Source organism: Carettochelys insculpta, chromosome 18, assembly GCF_033958435.1.
Source record: "Carettochelys insculpta isolate YL-2023 chromosome 18, ASM3395843v1, whole genome shotgun sequence".
NCBI classification, from domain to species: domain Eukaryota; kingdom Metazoa; phylum Chordata; order Testudines; family Carettochelyidae; genus Carettochelys; species Carettochelys insculpta.
In genome coordinates, this window is record NC_134154.1 from 19,790,449 (window position 1) to 19,807,881 (window position 17,433).

The 17,433-nt window shown below is 39.3% G+C and overlaps 1 protein-coding gene across 18 annotated transcripts in view; it reads left to right on the forward strand.

The window, feature by feature from the left end:
- The window catches only part of RIMBP2 (RIMS binding protein 2), a 485,649-nt gene that overhangs the window by 359,619 nt on the left and 108,597 nt on the right, over nt 1–17,433 (forward strand). For 12 of the 18 annotated variants that reach the window (XM_075012504.1, XM_075012509.1, XM_075012514.1 and 9 more), the window contains 3 exons: nt 6,233–6,283; nt 10,518–10,538; nt 15,715–15,919. In XM_075012504.1, coding sequence (XP_074868605.1) covers nt 6,233–6,283; nt 10,518–10,538; nt 15,715–15,919 — 277 coding nt within the window. The remainder of the gene's footprint in view (nt 1–6,232; nt 6,284–10,517; nt 10,539–15,714; nt 15,920–17,433) is intronic. The other 6 variants (XM_075012506.1, XM_075012518.1, XM_075012515.1 and 3 more) reach the window with 1 other exon arrangement.

A 17,433-nucleotide genomic window follows, 5' to 3' on the forward strand; every position in this document is an offset into this window, starting at 1 on the left:
TATCGGAGCATCCCCTGCTGGTTTAAGAATGGTATTGATTCAAGGGTTGATTCACAGAGATCAGTCAGCATATTTTTATTTACTTTGTAGTGTGAACTATATCCTTAACGTACGAGATAGCCCATGATTGCATTTGAGTGCCTACCTCAGTGAGCATTATTATTTTTCAAGGTCATGTTTATACTGACTAATGTTAGATAGGGCAAACTTTCCTTTATATAACCATAACAGTTCCTGCTTTCCCTTTGTATGGCTCATTCACTTTAGTAGAAATCTACGATAGAGTTTTCACTTTGTGTCTCCTGAAATTGTACCATTTCACAGTGAAATTACAGTTGTACTTGTAGACCAGGTCTACAATAGGAGGTAAAATAGATTTTAGATATGCAAATCCAGTTATAAAAATTGCATAGCTGGAGTTGACTTATCTAAAATTGATTTTTGCTGCCATCCACACAGTAGGAGGTTGACAGGAGAGACTCTCCCCTTGACTTCACAGAATGACAGGGCTGGAAGGGACCTCAGGAGGTCATCTAGTCCAGCCCCCTGCTTCAAGCAGGATCAACCCCCACTAAGTCGTCCCAGCCAGGACCTTGTCCAGCTGAGACTTAAAAACCTCAAGGGATGGAGAATCCACCACCTCTCTAGGCAACACATTCCAATGCTTCACCACCCTCCTGGTGAAGTAGTTTTTCCTAATATCTAACCTACACCTCTCCCTCTTCAACTTCAGACCATTACTCCTTGTTCTGCCACCTGATACCACTGAGACCATCACCCTCCTCTTCAGAGCTCCCCTTCAGTAAGTCGAACGCTGCTGTTAAATCACCCCTAAGTCTTCTCTTCTGTAAACTAAATAAGCCCAAATCCTTCAGCCGCAACTGCCAGGAGTACCAAGGTCAATGGTGGTGCCATGACAGTTGAATTGAATGTTTTCCAACTAGTTGTGCTAAATGAAACACTGGAAGATTGACTGCCAGCACATACATCTGCACTTACAAGATGTTTTACCCCTAGTTTGTCAAAGGCTCAGAAACTAAACTTAGGCTTATCTAAAGGCACTGAGAGTTTTTAAACTTCTTGATTAAATATGTGAAATTCAGATAGTAATTGTATGTAAACTGGGTTACCTGTCATGATATATTAAAACTGATGTTTCAGCTGCATTTCCCCATATTCTCACTGAAATTTTACTTATATATAATCTTCTGTGCTGTCCACTTGTGAAAACTACATACCCCATTTACAATTAATATGTTTATCCTTTAATTTAACTAAACTATAATTTAAACAGTAGTTCCCAAATTGATTGAAGAACCCCCTTTTGTTTAAGAAGTACTTGCTAAAGGCAGCAAACAGCTAGCTGCTCAGAAAAGGATTAATTAGCCGATAGTTGAAAAGGTCTTTACAGATGGTATACATCATATGCGTGCTAAGATGCCAATATGTTTATGTGCTTTGCTGAATTAGAGCCTACCTGTTGTTATTAGATTTCAGCTCCAAGACCAGGTAAGTGTTGTGTACATAAATGTGTGCCTTTTCTCTTTGAATTGCTGGTGATAAACATTCTTCTACTTTTTAGAGGGGGTGTCCTTCAAGCGTTAATCTTAAATATTGCTTCCAGTGCACTGTGCTATTTAAATGTCCATATATTGCTACAGTGAAATAGAACCTTTTTGCATCTGCTGTTAACATTGTTTTACCAATCAGCAAACAGCCCCATGAAAGCAAATTGTAACTATTGCCAGTTTTTAAACCGTTGAGTTGAATGTTGTTGTACACAATTGTCCACCACTTTCTGCAAAGTGGCAAAATTCTGTTCCATTCAACCCCTTTTTCTTGAAATTTATTGTTGGAAACAATTTTTGTCACTTACCTTGGCTGATTAAAGTTGTTGTTCATTGGATTTGTGTTTTTTTTTTTCAAATGCCAAATGTACTGCCAGCTGAAAACAGCTTTTGTCCAATTAGCTGATTTAATCAATTTTTCATTTGATTTAGATCCATTTATTAAGGTTAAACATTTTATAATTTTGATTCTTTATTTAAAATTTAATTTCATTCAGCATTTTGAAATGTTAACATATTAATGCTATTTTAAAGTCAGATAGAGATATTATTATTAGCCGTTTTATTTTATGACATGGAATTTCTGCAATGTCTATCATGTAGCATCCTTCTCTTTATTTCAGCAGTGACAACATTTCTCGGTATTCTTGTCTAATTCAAAAGCTGTTTTAGAGGAGACCCTATCCAGAAGTGACATAGTGATTGGCCAGCCATGACTTACCTTAAAAAAAAATCTCTGTTAAATGATAGGTCCAGTGAACCATAAAGTTGATTTAAGAACAGTTAATTGATTTCATTTCTCTGTGTATCCCTGATACCTATCACATCATCATAAACGTACAGATTTGTCCCATTTTTGCAGAGAGAAATAAAAATGAGTTATTTGGGTCTTTTAAAATGAGTTTTTGTTTGGCTTCACAGACTTGGGTAGCACTCTATAGTGCTCTCACAGAGATAGCATATGAGCAATCAATATGGGAACTAAAGCTGCATCTTTGCTTGGGCAAACTATTCCCGAAATCAGATCCTGAATACTTAGGTTGGATCTTTCAAATCATTCTTAATCACACATTCTCGTTTACACTTGCAGTTTTGCAAGTGCCATCCGTTCATAGCAGACGTGAAGACATACCTGGGGACCCAAACGTGTGTTTATTTAAGTCTTGTCTTTCTCATGCTGCTTCTTCCATTGACTTTAATGAGGCTACTCCTATTAGTGAGGCAAGCAGTGTTTTATCTCACCTTTTATGCAGGAACAGACTGTCTCAACTGAAGATATACATACATATCTCATAGAGCTGGCAGGGACCTCACAAGAGGTCATCAAGTTCAGTCCCCTGTGCTCACGGCAAGACCTGTCACTATCTCTGACAGACTTTTTTTTTTTTAACTCTGTTTACCCCAGATCCTTAAATGGTCCCCTTGGGGCTGAACTCTCAGCCCTGGGTTTTCAAGGCCAATGCACTAACCACTGAACTATCCCATCCATAAAGCTGGTTTCTATTTCAAATCTTGCACATGGAGGTTATTCAGCACTTCTGTGTCTCTGCAGATTTCCACAATATTTTAAGATAAAAAGATCATTTTTGTTAAACTGGCCACTAATAACATTCTATATAAAATTAATTGGAGCTGAATTTATTGGTGGAGAAGTCAAAACTGAATGCTGCGAGACATTCTGGAGAGCAGCAGCATTTCCCGGACTAATATGGCCATAGAACACTTTTGGCCTTGGAATATAGTGTTCCACGTACATGCTGGTCTGGGAGTGGAGGGGCTCATACTGAAAAATTGCTGCATGTAGTGCTCAAAAAATGATTTGAGTTAGTTTATTCAGATGTCTTTTATTATGCAAATAACAGAAAAATAATGAGAAAATCATCTGAATGAACAACTAATGTCCTTCTGATAGGACAGTGGTCAGCAACCCTATAATTAAGTGTAGATATTAAACATAAAGTACAAACCCAAAACAGAACATCAATATAACAGCCAAAAGAAGGATTTTGGTGGTGGTCTTTTGTACAAATATAAAAAGGATGATATTGTTCAAAAAAGGACTGTCCTTCCTTAAAGCTTAAAACCATTTTTATGAAAAAGAAACGGAAAACAAATTAGGTATGGAAAAATATATTTAAATGTTGTGTTTTTATAAAGTATGTTTACAGAAAATTATTGGAAAATAAAAATAAGTAATATTTGACAATTTAAGGGGAAGAGTGGTTTTGCATCTGTGCTTCGGCACGAGTCGCATAATAACTAGATTATTATGAATTTGTTATAAATATGAATATACCTACAATATAAATGCTATTCAAAAACCTTAGTATTTTTTGATACACAATGTCTTATTTTAGAAGGAAAAGTGTTACTAGCATCAAAATTCTTTGACAGAACACCTATTCACATCTCATGGAATGCAGTTTGGGAAACACTGCTATGGAGAGATACTGTTATCAAAGGTTGGAATTATTAACAGTAACTTTACCCTTCAAACACTACTGTATGGACAAAACAAAAAAAGCAGTCAAGTAGCACTTTGAAGACTAACAAAATCATTTATTAGGTGGTTAGTCTTTAAAGTGCTATTTGACTGCTATTTTTGTTTTCATATTATATAAGAACATAAGAACGGCCATACTGGGTCAGACCAAAGGTCCATCCAGCCCCATATCCCGTCTGCTGACAGTGGCCAATGCCAGGTGCCCCAGAGAAGGAGAACAGAAGACAATGATCAAGTGATTTATCTCCTGCCATCCATCTTCTGCCCTTGTACTGAAGGCTAGGGCACCATACTTTACCCCTGGCTAATAGCCATGTATGGACCTAACCTGCAAAAATTTATCGAGCTCTTTTTTAAACCCTAATAGAGTCCTGGCCTTCACAGCCTCCTCCGGCAAGGAGTTCCACAGGTTGACTGTGCGCTGTGTGAAGAAAAATGTCCTTTTATTAGTTTTGAACCTACTACCCATCAATTTCATTTGGTGCCCCCTAGTTCTTGTATTATGGGAAAAGGTAAATAATTCTTCTATATTCACTTTCTCCACACCATTCATGATTTTATATACCTTTATCATATCGCCCCTCAATCGCCTCTTTTCCAGACTGAAAAGTCCCAGTTTCTCTAGCCTCTCCCCATATGGGACCCGTTCCAAACCCCTAATCATCTTAGTCACCCTTTTCTGAACCTTTTCTAATGCCAATATATCTTTTTTGAGGTGAGGAGACCACATCTGCACGCAGTACTCAAGATGTGGGCGTACCATAGTTTTATATAGGGGAAGTATGATATCTTTTGTCTTATTATCTATCCCTTGTTTAATAATTCCTAACATCCTATTTGCTTTACTAACTGTCGCTGCACACTGCGTGGATGTCTTCAGAGAACTATCCACTATAACTCCAAGATCCCTTTCCTGATCTGTCATAGCTAAATTTGACCCCATCATGTTGTACGTGTAATTTGGGTAATTTTTTCCAATATGCATTACCTTACACTTACCCACATTAAATTTCCTTTGCCATTTTGCTGCCCCATCACTCAGTTTGCTGAGATATTTTTGAAGTTCTTCACAATCCCTTTTGGTTTTGACTGTCCTGAACAACTTGGTGTCATCTGCAAACTTTGCCACCTCACTGCTTACCTCATTTTCTAGATCATTGATGAACAAGTTGAACAGGATCGGTCCCAGGACTGACCCCTGGGGAACACCACTAGTTACCCACCTCCATTGTGAAAATTTACCATTTATTCCAACCCTTTGTTTTCTGTCTTTTAACCAATTCCCGATCCATGAAAGGATCTTTCCTCCAATCCCATGACCGCCTAATTTACATAAAAGCCTTTGGTGTGGGACCGTGTCAAAGGTTTTCTGGAAATCTAGGTATATTATGTCCCCTGGGTGCCCCTTGTCTGCATGTTTATTAACCCCTTCAAAGAATTCTAATAGATTAGTTAGACTAGATTAGCTTTCTCTCTGTTACTATTGAACATGTATGGACAAAGAGTCCCATCTTGATGAGACAGTTGTGTCCTGGGGTCTCAGTATGGTCCTGGAATAGAAGAGAGTGAGAACCATCAAATTATATAAGTTTACGGTTTTAACTATTAAATTGCACTTTGGAAAAAAGGGTATCTACTACTATGTAGCAAACCTACATGGAAAAAAAAAAACATGTTAAATCTTCTAATGGCTTTAGGTTATACCGGATCACAAGACAGCCCTTGTTTTCTTGCAGTTTCGAATCCTAATCAAATCAGGCTGTATTTGAAGTGAAATACTAAATGTTGCACTCTCAATACATTGATACCAAACCTCTGATTTCATTGTGACATTCAATGAATTTTTTTATTGTTTGATTTCAATGGGACTACTCCAGTGTCTTTAGTATTTTGCCAGATCTATCCCTCATTGACTTTAATAGACTTTGGTTCAGATGTATATACTGTACAGTATAATCGACAGCATTTTGTTGAGTTAACAATTGATATATTCATATAGTGCTAGCTCTGATAATTAAATGTAATATAATTATATGTTATCTGAATATAAGACCATAAAAAGCCTGATTTAAAAGTGTTATATTTCGAAGAAAATCTAGTGCAAGATGAAAATGGCATGACTGAGTAATCTGGATTCTTCCTTTTTTAAATTGTGAAAAAGGCTCAGGTGGAAGCCAAGAAAGAACATGAAGGTGCAGTTCAACTGCTAGAGGTAAGAAACACGTGTTTTATTCTTGCTGCCATTATACAAGTTCCTTTTCTGTTATAGTAAATATAAACCTGCGATCGCTTCCAGCAGTGCTTTTTTTGCTTAAAAAAAAAAAAAAGAGGAACTGGTACTCAGCTGGCTCCTCCTCCCACCACCCCCACCACTGGGGTTCTGCACCCCAGCTGGCTCCCTGCTACAGGGCTGCTGATAGGGCTCCACATTCCAGCAGGCTCCCAGTTGTGGCACTGGTGGGCTCCCCTCCACACCTGGCTGGAGATCCTGCAGCTAGGGCTGTCAAGGTGCCGGTACTCAATACCAGCAAAACAAAGAAGCAGTCAAGTAGCACTTTAAAGGCTAACAGAATAATCGATTAGGTGTTGAGCTTTTGTGGAACAGACCCACTTCTTCAGATGAGGGTCTGTCCCATGAAAGCTCACAACTAATCAGTTATTTTGTTAGTCTTTAAAGTGCTACTTGACTGCTTCTTTGTTTTGATAGAATACAGATTAACACGGCTATCTCTCTGTCACCATTCAATACTAGCAAATACAGGTGCAAAAAAAGCACTGGCTTTGAGCATGGGTAAATAGACCTTTTCATTTTTAACTCATTTATGCTTTATAGAATACATCTATGGTCCAATGGCTAGAATACTGAACTGGGAGTTCAAGAAACTGGTGCTCTCCTACCACATATAACTTTATGCCCTTGTTCCTCAGGCCACATCTATGCTACCACAGAAAGTTGACCTAGGCTACACAACTCCAGCCACACGAATAACATTACTGGAGTCAATGTATCTTAGATTGCACAGCCGTGGAATCAACATCGTGGGGGTTGAGAAGAGAAACACTTCCATTGACTTCCCTTACTCATCTTGGGTTGAATAGAGAAGTCAACTGCAGAGTGTTTTGCAGTCAATTTGATAGGTCTTAAGTAGACCTGCTAAATTGACCTCCATGGATCAATCTCAGTGTTGGTCCAGGCTGTAGTGTAGACATAAGATAAGTTTCTGCATCCATAAAATGGAGATAATGATACCTTACTTTGTATAGACTCCTGAGGTCTATGAATGGGAAGTGTTGTTGTGCAAGTATTATTATTGGTTATTTCCTGTCATTTTATTGCCAGAGAGCCTATGGTCAGTGTATACATTGTAATAGTTAATGGTAAAGGTAGCATTTCATTAACAATATGTGTCCATCAAAACTTCTTCGATTCATTGGTCAAGAGAAAAAATACAGAAATACCTGTTTAAAAGTCCTTTATGTTTACATCAAACTTTTTACATGTTTTACTATAAATCCATTAAAATTGTACCTACTGTTAAAGATACAGAGACTAGAGGAAAAGGGAAGAATAAAAAAAAATCTGTATATGCTTCATCGAGAACTGCTCATAGCAGTTATGGTCTGGACCCATGACATTCCAGGGGATTAAAGACTGTCTGGGTTTGTGGATCCTGGATTATACCTCAGACATTCAGTTCTTTCAAGCAGGTCATTAGTCCCCAGGAAAGACCTTGTGATTCAGTCATTTACTGATGAAAAATGCATAGGAGTTTGTTTCTTTAGTGTAAAACCAACCTGAAGAATAATCTCTCATTGACGTTACTGTGTTTTGCTATTAAATTCATCTGGAGCTGGGCAAGGCCCATAAGGGCTCGTGTCCTGAAATTGAATTACATTTTTGCAGTAATTTGAAACAGTCTTGTATTTAAAGTTTAAATTTAATATGAATCCCATTATGTTATTTATTCAACCAAATTAAATGTTCAGGGATAAATGTTGTAGTCTCTTTATTATGTTCTCCTAATGTTCACTGTTTTTTATCTCTAAGCCTCATTAATTTGGGACTGTAAAGTGGCCCATAATGTCATGCTGGCCCTGGGCAAGTGACAACGAAAGGCAGCAGAAATTAGAGCTGGTCAAGAATTTTCTGACACCACTTTTTTCACCAGAAAAGGCCAGGTTGTCAAAACTGAAACTGTTTGCGGGAAAGGATTGATTTTGGCGAACTTCTAATTTTGAAAAGAAAAGTTTTGGATTCTTGTTAATAGGCCAGATTTCAAATTCTGTTTATTCTAAACAGTTTTTGATTTTGAAATTTTAGCTAACTGTAGTGTTCAAAAACTAACAAAAAACCAAAATCCAAACAAAACAATTCAAATGACCGAAACTAATTTTTTATTATTCTTATTAATGGCTTATAAAATGTTGAAGCTTTTGACGTTTTGTCCTGATTCTGAATGGGAAAATCTTTTTAAACCTCAAAACATTTCTCAGTTTCCCACCCAGTTCTTGCAAACATGTAGTCTGCTAGAGCCTGATGGAAAGCGCACTGGAGCCTGTGGTTGATGTCTGGAAGTATAGAGCACCTCCAGTAAGGTGCACTGAACTGTTATGGACTTCCCTAACAGTGGGAGGTGTTTAGCCCTTCACAGATTCTGGCCCATAGTCCTATGGTGGTTAAAAGATTGTGGAGATTTTTGTTATTAATACCCTTGGGTGATGTGAATAAGTCCCTATGTGTAGTGACCAGTTAATTTCAGTACTGGTCACTACATATTCTGGTTATTTTCTTTATCTTCCTCTTTTGTTATTTATTGCACTTTGATGGTGCCCTTGCAGATTCTGACCGTGAGCCTTTCTCCTCAGTGAATCAGAGACACTTCAGTCTGGTGTAGCACTCATGCCCTTTATGTGTTATCAGTTTCTCATCGCAGTTTCCAACTACAGGCTGACCCTCTCTAATCAGGCATCCTTGGGATCTGACTGCTGCTGGATGAGAGAATTTGCTGGACCGTGAGAGGTCAATATCGTGCAGCAGCATTGCCAACATTTCCACTGCTCTTAGAAGACATTTAGGGGTAGATTATCACTAAACAACAGCACAGAACACTGAGAGCCAGACCTGGTGGCTGTGAACAAATTTTGTGAGACTAAGAGAAACTTGGCCACGCCCGTCATAAGAGGTCGGCCGGCTAACTAAAATCATGCTGGATTACAGATGTTGCCGGATGAGAGAGGTCCAGATTAAAGAAGTTCAACCTGTGTGTACAGACTTCACAAGTATTCACAGGTCTAGCCAGCAACAGGCTAGAAGTTTCCTGCCTGACCTGGCCTGACCTTCTTTTCTTGGTCTCTAACCCTCTTTTCTCTCACTTCCTACTGAGCTTGGCAGGTGCAGTCAGTTACCAGGCAAACACAGGGGTATTCACCCAACCCCAACCTATTGTCCCCTGATTGTGGCTGGAGTGGCAGGAGCTTATTAAGGGCTTCCCCAGCAATGCCCTGCCACAGATGGGTAACATATATATGAGATTATATGTGAAAATGGCACTCTAACTGCAGCCAGATTTCTTTTTATTGTTCATTGCTATTTCATACATAATAGATTGTCAGTGATGAATAGCAAACTATTCCTTTCTACCTGAGTCTAATATCACGCAAGTCACTATGAATTAACAACCACTTAATAATATATAAATGCATGAGAGAGATGATAGCCAGAAGCTGGTTGGCTACAGATGTTACCTTGTTAATGCTTCATTTGGTAAAGAATGTCTTGGCAGTATTTTTTTAAAAATATTCTCTAGATCTTCCCCTCACCACCATCTTCTGTGCAACCCATTCTTCCATCCATGCTCTTACCTTCCCATGTGTTAATAGAAGACAGAATGATTGGAAATTTGGCTGAGTTTATTTATGTATTATTTTCTTGAAAAACATATATCTCCACAGGAAAAGCTTTACTCATATGCTTGCATTATCATATATATTAAAATTGGTTTAAATATATAATAGAGTACCTTCTGGAAAATATGAGCCAAAGGGAAACAAATGGAAATAAAGCAGACAGGTGATAATATATATTTACCTTGAAAGTCAATCAAAATTCCTGTTTACCTGATTTGTCTGCCACCTCTGATTTGCATAACCCCATCAAACAAAGTTTCTTGGCCTTCTGTTTTATGTTTTACTAAGCCTATTTATTTTATCATTGTGTTTATTTAATCTGTCTTTTGGGATTTAAGATCAGTGGCAGTATTAATTTCTGATTTCTTAAATGTACCATGTAATTTGCATTAATGCATGTTTTTACATGTGGTAACTGTTTCAATATATTTTGTTCTGAAATGTAAGATAAGTGTGCAAAACTGTATTTTCTTTTTTTATTTCACATCTCTTTGTTTATTGTGTCTTGTTTGGAATTTATTGCTTTGCACTTCACCCAGAACACTTTGGACAGCATGCAGGTATTTTAGGGCATAATTCTCCCTTCCCCATCCCTATTCCCATCCATTCAAAGTGTACGTGACAGTTCTGCCTTCCCTTGCATGGAATACCTGATAGAACCATTGTTATACAAGCATGCTTGGCACTGATATTGTTACAACCAAGGAGAAAGGCAAGTCAAATTACCAAGGCCAGCAGCTCTTCCTGCAGGAGGTTAGCCTTTGAACATGACATGAGATACCAACTCAGATACCAAATTTGAAGTGAAGTTCATATGAGTATGCTTAGTAAGAATGGTTCAGCGTTTTATGCAAAGTTGCGACTTTCAGACTGTGTGGATTGTGTCTGAATTCAGATAGATTCTGTGTTCATGTAAAGGATATTTTACAACGTGGTTCATTATGACTGTATTCACCCATGGCTAAATTATTCAGCCATTCACCAATGGGTGCTGCTGCTACACAAAAAGATAAAAACAACTAAATGATATCCTGGTAACAGATAATGTGATTTCTTAATTAGCCTGAATTCAAACCATCCACCTAGAATGCGGCTCATGTAGTCTTACGTCTGCCTTGTGCAAACAGTAGTTGTCCTATCATAGAAGTAGTATGCTTCATTCTAGAGTTTAGAAACCATTTTAGACTTTAGAAATACCAGTGTTTATTATAAATCGCACATAAGAAGTCCAGAAAGCCAAAAGTGAAATAGGTTCAATCCAGTCTGCAGTGGAAAAGTGTTTTTCCTCACACAATCGCTTTACAGTCAGGCACAGTAAGTGGTCTCTGATTTAGGGAGACCCTGGATGAGTGTCCCATTTTGGTTCAGTCTGAGCTGGATTGATAAAGCTATGGAATGGAGTATCAAATCCACAGGTGATGCTTAGGTCTTGCCTCTTTGCACTGGGATACTCTGAGGTAGATATAGAAAAAATGAGACACGCAGCTGGTTAAATGGGACTGCAGCAACTTTATTAAACTGTTAACCAGCAGGGTTGTTCCAGTGTGGAGTTGAGCTGAGCACAAATGGCCCCATTTTCTACAGCCCTGAGGGTGTGCAGGGGAAGTGACGGATTTGCCAGGCCCCTAGGCAAAGTGGACGTGTGGTTCCATTCTCCAGGAAGGAGCGGGGCAGCAGGCAGAAGGGGCAAGGCTGGGGCAGCCAGATCTTACGACTGCTGGAGTGTGCTGTGCTGTGCTCAGGAGGCCATTTAAAGTGCCTGGGGTTCCGGCTGCTGCTCTTTTTGAATCACTGGGACTTGGAGCAGTTGCCCCCACCCATTGATGGGCCTGAGGGTGAGTATAGTGCCTCTCTACAGGCCCAAGGCTGCCCAGGAATCCTGGCAGGAAGCCAGAGCTCCAACTCATTTCCTCATCCTCCTCAGAAATTGAGAGGTGAGCCATGGGGAATCATTCCTTGCTGTGCCAGACCGAGAAGTGAACAATATCCTAATCGTACCATGTTTGGTTCGAGGTCCATGCCCAAAACGCCCATTGGATTACAAGGACTCCCATCAGACTCTTTTTTAAAAGCCACCATCACATTGGAGCCTGCCAAAGCTGCAATATATGTGAATGTAATGCTGTAGACCCCAGACCTGGACCTCTCAATGCCAGATGGAAGGTGGAAATTACCCACACAACCATTTGCCTGGGTTCCCCTGTGGGAAAAATCCCTTCCAGCCTTCAAACAAAATTTAGCCATCAGCAAAGCCACTGGTGTCATACGAGACCCAGCATGTGTGATAAGGGTGGAAAAGGATGGTGCTGGAACAAAGCCAAAATGTCATAGCTTTTGCAGATGACAACCAATCAGCTGGCTATTCCTAATCTCAGTTTACCAATGGCAGCAGGAGCAGGTGGGACAGGTTCAGAGCCTGAGAGTCCAATTTCTCCTGATGCAGGAGGTATGGAAGTGTGGCATCTTGTGTCCTCCCAGACTTGCAACTTACACACCCCATTCAGCAAAATGAGTATGTCACCTGCCATGACAGTTGGCAGGATGTCCAGCTCAGTAATCTCCATCCCACCTATGCAATGGTTTAGCAAGCACAAGGAGATCTTTTCACTTATTTTCTTGGGTCTGCTTTTACGTGCAGTCCTTTTACATGCAGAGCGGCAGCAGGAGAACCTGCTTGATCCTGGGGCAAGCAGGGATAGAGGCTGGGCCATCCAATCCCCATTTACTTTAGGGTGCATGATCTGAGCAGCAGTTGTATAACCAGGTGCTCTATTCCATCCCTACTTTCCAGTGCTATTTTATTACAGTATTTGTTTAGTACCACTGGAAACATTTCTGACTTGCATGTTACTCATATATCTTTTATCTTTTAGCTGATCCTTTAATTTCAGTCATAACGCAGTGACCTTTGCCTCTTCTGCAGCCTCTTCTGTGTCATTTTATTTAGATTTGGAAGGGCGAGAGTATTAACTTAAAATGAGATCACTGTAAATGAAATTGACATTGCCTTACAATGCGCATCAGAAAGCAGTAAATAATACCAACTCTTTTCAAAAGTATTTTATGTTAGGTGTAATCTCAATCTATATTTGCATTTGTTAGCAGATTACCTTTTTGTTGTTTAAAGGCATTTTTGTTATATGCCACAAAGTCATTTTTACAGAACTATTCTCATAAATTTTCATGTTTCATATATTACCCATAATATTACAGTGGAATGAATGAAAATGGCATGTCCATTACTTACTTGAAGTGCTTTTCTGTTTCAAAAAAAAACTGGTGCTGGTACTCACCTTCTGGTGGGCAGGGACCCCACAGCCCAATGGCTGGGAGCTGGCTGGGGCTCCAATCTCCAATGGCTGCCCCAGGTGTGGGATCCCCAGCTGGCAGGCAGGGGGACCTCACAGCCCTGCAGCTGGAAGCCAGCTGGGGCATGAAGTCCCACTGGCAGCCCCAGCCACGGGAACACTAACTGGGGATTGGGGGAACCCCACAGCCCCATGGCTGGGAGCCATCTGGGGCCTGAAACCCTACCAGTAGCCCCAGCCACAGGATCCCTGGCCAGGGCACTCCGAAAAAAGTGCCACTATTCAGTACTGGCAAATACCAGCACAAAAAAACGTGCTGCTTAATTGTGTTTAAGTTCTGAGTCAGAGTTTATCAACGTTCAGCACCTCGGTTTGTGTAATTTTCTGCAGGTCTGTTTCACTTTCTATGGGTATTATTTTGGTAGGGTAAATTCACCCTGCATAAAAGGTCCACATAAGGTCTATGTAGCAATTAAAACTTCCTGAAGTCTTCAAAATAGGTCTTGAATGAGATGTAAGTGGTATTTAGGCTTTGGGCTGAGCTCTTACACAGATCTGAATTTCATCTTTACCTGGGCAAACCACCCGTTGCCAAGTGCTAGAAAACTACCATATAACAGGGTTGCCACCTTCAATTTTATTACATGTCCTATGGTACTTTTTTCATGGAAGTATCAGCTCTGTGATCATATCGGGAATAAAAAGCAGTTTGTATCCTGCAGGTTTGTGAGAGGAGTTGAAAAGTTGAACACTGATGACTCAGTGCCCCAAAGCACAATAAAAAAAAGCCCCCATGATTGTTTGAAAAATGCTGAGATTTAAAAATAAACATGGACTGATGCATGGTTTTGGAATGCTTGGGCAAGGATACAGGAAAGCTTCAGGGTATTTTTTTGCACACACAGTTGATAACTGGTCCTAAATCTCTCCATTGGAGAGAATGGGATTCTAGAAATTTAAATCATTTTTACTGCTGTTGCACATTTAATTTTCTTTTTAAATTGCTTGCAGGAGTTTTCAACTAGCTCCTGATGAGTAGCAAAGTGACAAACAGAAAAGGCTCATATTTGGGTACCATAAGCCAACAGAGGAAGAATAAAGAACAAAAGCACTTTGTTTAGAACTCTTCAAGCTGTCTCTGTCTTCTCAAATTATTATCTCTTACAGCCTTCACAGCAGCCAAACGGGACCATATTTCTGTAGCAAGATTAAATGAATTTGCATTTTATGAACTGAAAGAAATCAATTATCTGTTCTGATTCGCTTGTGTTTTTAGAAACATTAATCAGAAAATAATACTCCATTCTATATCAGGAAAGTGGGACATTTTAATGCATATATTCTTCTAGGGTGTGTGAAGGAAACTACTGAGCATTTTAAATTACTGAGACACCTCATTAGAATGGGCCCTGGAATGAATTCTATCACTAGCTTTGCCAGGATTCATGTAATTGTTTGGTGCCATAGTAAGGCATATGCATGTAATACAGCTGTGGTTTTTATGTAGAAACTTGTAGCTCTTCAACTGTCTTATGCACCACATGAAAATTTAAAAGTTCCAGTAGAAGCAAGTGAATGGGGAAAAATGGATCAAATTCACATCCAGTTTGTACCCATTAACATGGCTGTTTTACTAGGGTTATGGAAGGGAAGAAGGTTAAAGGGGAGGAAAAGAATGTTGGTACATAATAAAACATCAGATTAGGAAATAATGCATCAGATTGTTACATAATTTCCACATAATTTCTGTTGTGTCACAGCCTGATGCCTCAGAAGTAAAACAAAAAGGCAAAGCCTGCCAGTGACAAAATGTTTGTGTTACCCTCAGGCTTATGCATAATACCCTGTTGGCGGGTATCTGGATTACTTCTGGACAGTTTGGCACATCTAGTTGTGTACATTCATTGTGAAATAGACTTCAGCCAACAGCTAAACCAATGTTCTGCATGAACCATTGCTGCATTTCTGTAAACATTAGTAGAGCAATTAAGGAAGCTGAGATTTAACAGATAGGAATGGGCAAACCTCAGCAGGAGAACTGGGATTTGGAGTTAGATGGGCGAAGCATTAAGAATTTTTTTGCTTTTCTGCAATATTGCTTTTCTGCATCAGCGCTATTTGGGCTGAACATTTTCATAAGACAATGCTTAATCTTGCAAATTCACTAGCAGTGCCACTCCTGCTTCTAAGTGGAAACACTGCAAAAACAAGCTTCCTCTTGGCTGGAAATTAATCGTGAAAAAATATTTACCTGAATATTATAGACTCCCCAGAATTTGACTCTAAATATGGTCAAAGGTTGAGATGGAAAAGAAGGGGCTCCAAACACGTTTGCCCATCCCTACTGCTTGGTACTGTCTGAAGATCTGATTTGACAAAGCTCTCTGTGATACCATTCAGATGCATCTCTTGTGTCTTGGATATGCAGGCGAAGGTACGAGAGCTAGAGGAGAAATGTCGGACGCAGAGTGAGCAGTTTAACCTCCTCTCCAAGGAACTGGAGAAGTTTCGGCAGCAAGCTGGAAAGATTGATCTCTTGTCCAGTAACTCGGTGGCATCCTCAGAGGTCCTTGGCTCCCCAAGTAAATCACTTTCCCAGTTAATGAATGGTATAGCCACCTCCATAGGCAAAGGTAAGAACTGATGCTCTTATTTGAAGGCATTTGCTGAATTAGGGGTCAAATGGGTGGCAGTGGGATTTGATTTTATATGTGTGTGAGAGAGCAAAATTTAGCATTGAACAGTTTTGTAATCCTGGCACCATTTCTGAATAGCTTTCGTGATTTCATTGGCGTTACATTGGATTTACTGAGATGTAACTGAGAGTAAAATTTGAGCTAATGATCATTCCTCAATATTTGTGTAAAAAGACCCTTTGAGAAGCTTTTCTTGAGTGCCAGTTATCGAGAGCTGTTCAAATCCCAGCATAGGCACTCACTTGTATGAGGATCCCCTGAGTGGAGGATTATCTGTGAGAACAGAACACTGAACCTCTGGTTATAGACTCATGGCCCTCTACCCCTTACATTAAAAAAACTATCCCACCAGGATGGAGATAGCAGGAAACCATCGGGAGCCAACTGACTCTGACTTCATGTCAGTTACATCTGATTTTTTTCACCCTTTTTCCTTTTATGGAAGGAATCTGTAGGCAGAGTAGATTGAGAAATGAAGGTGTTTTGTGGAACATTTCAGCAGAAAGGAAAATATTTTCCTTTTAGTCAAAACTTTCAGCAGAAAGCAGATGAAAAAAATGAAAGAAGACCTTTTCCATGAAAATATTAGTTTTGAGGAAAATTCAGTTTGTCTGACCAAAAAGTTTGGATGGAAAACTTTTAAGAAGCCCTCCATGCAAGTAACATCTGGTGGGTTGTTATTTTCTGAGAATGTTTAATTATATTTTGCAGGATGTGGTCAATGTAGTGATGATGTCTTTAAGTGACATTTTAGCCACAGTGAAACTTGACTGAAAATTCCCATGTTTATATTTACAAAGAATATAAACACAAGATTTTAAATGAATGGATTTAATTTCAAAATAAGAAAAATAGGTTTAAATATGCTCCATTCTTTTTCTGCCTATACTTACAATAAGTAAGCACCTAGCCCTTACATAGTGGTTTTCTGTAGTGCATCTCAAAATGCTTCATAAAGGAAATCCATATCATCGTCACAATTTTACTTTGTTCCCTTCATTCTGCATTTGCCAAAGAGTCATTTTGAGCTTTTGCTAGGTGATATTTCTTTATATCAAGGGTGACTACTCCCTGTGGCTAACTGAGTTTGCTCACTGCTGCTTATGCATAAGCAATTTGCAAAGACTGAGGCAGTATCACTGGCTGTGAGATTATCTGAGGATACTTGGAAGGGACCCAGAACATAGATTCCATCCAACTGCCTATCACTGCTGAAGCATGTGATAATTATGTGTACAGTGTCTAGCACAAGAGAACCTTGGTCTTTGGTTGGGGCCTATAGGTGCTATGGCAATGCAAATAATAATCAAATATAATACACAGTGAATCACATTTGTTCTCTATCATGGTTCTTTCTTTTTCCTTCACATGGGTGTATTTAAGTTAACTGGTCAGATCCTCTGCTGAAGTAAATCGTCATAGCCTCATTAAAGTCAGTGGAGCAACACTAA